Here is a 3,641-nt window from a genome sequence, read left to right as displayed (position 1 = left end):
AACTTTTAAATCTTATTAGGTGGATCAATTTAGACTCTTAGTTAGAACATTAAAAATCATCCGTAAATCAATTATAATCTTCTATTTTAATAATTTACATACGATTTTCAAACATTAAATCGTCGGTTAGATTATTCTACCATAAATCTTAAACTCCCAATCAACCTTTCACTACTTCTTAAAATGTTTTTTGAATTTGGCACAATTTCCAAGATGAGTGCATTATTTTCTTAAATATATAGTTTGAAATGTACCCATTTTGTCTAATATTTTTAAAAATTTTTACCTTATTGTAATTAACCCTATGAAGAAGTCTACATATGTGATACATGTAAGAATCATTGTTAAAAAAAAAAAAAAAAAAAAAAATCTAAATATTAAATTGATCCACTTACGATAATTACAATTAAAATTTTACTCTAAGAAAACATAAAAAATAATATAAATTAAGGTAATTACGAAAATACCATATATTAATTGATACAAACCTGAAACCCCTATTAACTCAATATTCTCTCAAATTTAGTATAAATAAATACAGAATATTGTTTTAAAAATCTCGTGATTTAAAAACAAAAAGCAAAATGAGTGGCCTATATATAAATATCTTTTTCTTTTACAAGGCTAAGTGAAATATCTTGACGAAAAAGGAAGTCATATCATGACTCACAATCACAAATACAAATTAACAAACATCAGATATTGGGGAAAAAATCTATTTTTTCTTTTCTGCAAAAAAATCTATTCAACGAAAAAAGAAAAAAAAATGTTGGAAATGAAAAAAAAAAAAAAAAAAAAACAAATGGCTGCCATGGATGCCATGTGTACAGCCTTACCACCTCATTCTGAACCCTTCATTTTCTATCCTCTCCCCACGTGTCCCCTCTCAGATATTTTCTCACTCTCCCCAACTTAAAACAAAATATTTGAACTTTTCTTACCATAACTTCTGGATGCTCCTTAGACTGCATTAAAAAAAATAAACTGAAAATCCAAATTCAACCGGGTTCATTTACTGTTTTGGTTCAAATTTTTAGATAAAAAAATTGTTGGTTTGGTTCGAATTTTGATTTTGAAAACAAACTCATCTGTAAAATTGTGCGACATTCTTCGATATCTTCTATAAAACCCTTGTTCCTTCCCCTCATCTTCCCCACACAGCCTTCTCAAACTACATCTTCTCTGTTTTCCTCTGCTTCAAAAATGGCTTCCATTGCCTCCACTCTCACCACCAAGCTCCAAAGGCCTTCCTTACTTCTTGACTCGTCTTTCAATGGCACCCCTTTGGCCCCTCCTCCTTCTCTCCGCCTCAAATCCACCACCACCACCACCGCCGCCACATCTCTCTCCATCTCCGCCTCTGCCTCTCAGCCCCCCTACGATTTGAACCAATTCAAATTCAATCCCATCAAGGAATCCATCGTCTCCCGAGAGATGACCCGTCGCTACATGACTGACATGATTACCTACGCTGACACTGACGTGATCATCGTCGGCGCTGGCTCCGCCGGCCTCTCTTGCGCTTACGAGCTCAGCAAAAACCCATCTATTCGTATCGCCATCATCGAACAATCCGTCAGCCCCGGCGGCGGTGCATGGCTCGGCGGCCAACTCTTCTCTGCTATGGTAGGAATTTCATTTCCTTTCCATATATGCCTTACCATTTTCTTACCTTCTCCTCATTTGGATAGATGCTCTGGTTTTTTGTTTTTTTCTTGAAAATACCAAAAATTTCATAATCCTCCACTCAGATTTCATGCATGCCTTATTTGGACTCAAGGTTTCATCATTTTGAACAGAGATCTGAAAAAAGGAAAGATGTTGAACCAAATATATTCTTGACGATTCTGGGAAATAGTATTCAGTTCTTGTGATGCTCTGAGATTAAATTTCATTAAGAAATTTGAACAAAGATTCTGATCTTGTCAATCAAATAGATTTGGGTTAAATTTAATTTTTGATTAAAATTGTTTGACAGGTGGTTCGGAAACCAGCCCATTTGTTCTTGGACGAGGTGGGTGTGGAGTACGACGAGCAAGAAGACTACGTCGTGATAAAGCACGCGGCTCTCTTCACGTCAACGATCATGAGCAAGCTCCTCGCCCGGCCGAACGTGAAGCTGTTCAATGCGGTGGCGGCGGAGGATTTGATCGTTAAAGGCGGCAGAGTTGGCGGTGTCGTCACCAACTGGGCGTTGGTGTCGATGAACCATGACACACAGTCCTGCATGGACCCCAATGTGATGGAGGCCAAGGTGGTTGTGAGTTCTTGTGGCCACGACGGACCCTTCGGCGCTACCGGAGTCAAGCGCCTCAAGAGCATCGGCTTGATCGATAGTGTCCCTGGGATGAAGGCGCTTGACATGAACACTGCCGAGGATGCCATTGTTCGGTTCACCCGAGAGGTCGTTCCCGGCATGATTGTCACCGGCATGGAGGTTGCCGAGATCGATGGAGCTCCAAGAATGGTAAACCAACTAGAGATTACTGCTATAGAACAAAATTTAGATACAGCTGTTGGAATCTATCGTGTGATCAACGATAGAGTATAAATTTTACTATATTCATCGTTCTTTAAAAATGTTGCTAGCTATTACCCAAATGTACTATGAGTTGGATAAGCTTAAGTTAATGGGTTATATAATATATCTGACGTGCGATGCAGGGGCCGACGTTCGGGGCGATGATGATATCGGGGCAGAAGGCGGCACACTTGGCGCTGAAATCGTTGGGGGAGGCGAATGGCATTGAGGATGGAGAAGTGGGAGAAAGAAAGGTTGTGGAAGAACCAGAGCTGCTACTGGCGGCGGGGGAGTCGCCGGAGGTTGCAGATGCTTGAAATTTTTAATGACGGCCGGATGTTGATTTGGATGAAATATTTGCCTTTGGGTTTATGATGTTTGTTTGTTAGTAGTGAGTTAAGAGTGTGATGAAAGGGGTTGTGTTTGGCTTTGTGGTTTCATAGCACAATGGGGTCTGGGGGAAGACAAAATATCAATTCCCTTTTTCTCTCTTTTTTTTGTTTTACTTTTATTTTGTTAATAAAAATGCCTTTCCAAACCATCTCTTCCCCACAAAAATGAGTGGAGTTTAAGATGTTCCAAGTAAGAGTATGTCTGTGTGTATAATCTAACTTCCTCCAATACAACATCCCAAGAAGAATCACATAACTTGGTGGTACAAATTGCATTAGCTAAATTTGAGAATCAATTAAACCCAAAAATTTGAGAAAGCCAACTCATCGACCATTAGGAAAGTTCGACCAAGTCTATATTAGTAAGCCCAAACTAACTTACCTTCATAGGCTTTTGTTTTCCGAGGGTGCGACATAACGTGGAAATTTGTAACTGGTCTCAAAAGGTGAATCATATGTAACAAATAAATGAGAAACACTACAACAAAATCACCTTTTTAGTAACACGATCAAGACATATACGTCGCTAAGAACTACGATTTATTGATGATATAGAAAATGTTGATAAAAATGATATCTGATTTAATATATAAACTTGTCATAGAATTTAAAATATAATAATCTTTTGAACAAATTAAGAATCAAGTATTTAATTTGTATTCAAACCAAAAATTATAAGTCAAAGTACACATTTTCAATACTATCATTGTAACAAAACAAAATAATAC

At 37.7% G+C, this 3,641-nt stretch overlaps 1 protein-coding gene across 1 annotated transcript; it reads left to right on the top strand.

Moving 5' to 3' along the window:
- The first annotated feature begins 1,136 nt into the window (after positions 1 to 1,136).
- On the top strand, positions 1,137 to 3,079 carry LOC120091480 (thiamine thiazole synthase, chloroplastic). The gene is made up of 3 exons (XM_039049533.1): positions 1,137 to 1,626; positions 1,979 to 2,467; positions 2,665 to 3,079. The coding sequence occupies exons 1-3, from the start codon at positions 1,204 to 1,206 to the stop codon at positions 2,836 to 2,838; spliced, it is 1,086 nt and encodes a 361-aa protein (XP_038905461.1). The 5' UTR covers positions 1,137 to 1,203; the 3' UTR covers positions 2,839 to 3,079.
- Positions 3,080 to 3,641: the final 562 nt, after the last annotated feature.

The sequence above is a fragment of the Benincasa hispida genome, chromosome 11 (genome assembly GCF_009727055.1).
Source record: "Benincasa hispida cultivar B227 chromosome 11, ASM972705v1, whole genome shotgun sequence".
Taxonomy (NCBI): Eukaryota; Viridiplantae; Streptophyta; class Magnoliopsida; order Cucurbitales; family Cucurbitaceae; genus Benincasa; species Benincasa hispida.
Note: the sequence above shows the minus strand (reverse complement) of the source record. Positions and strands in the feature narration are given on the sequence as shown.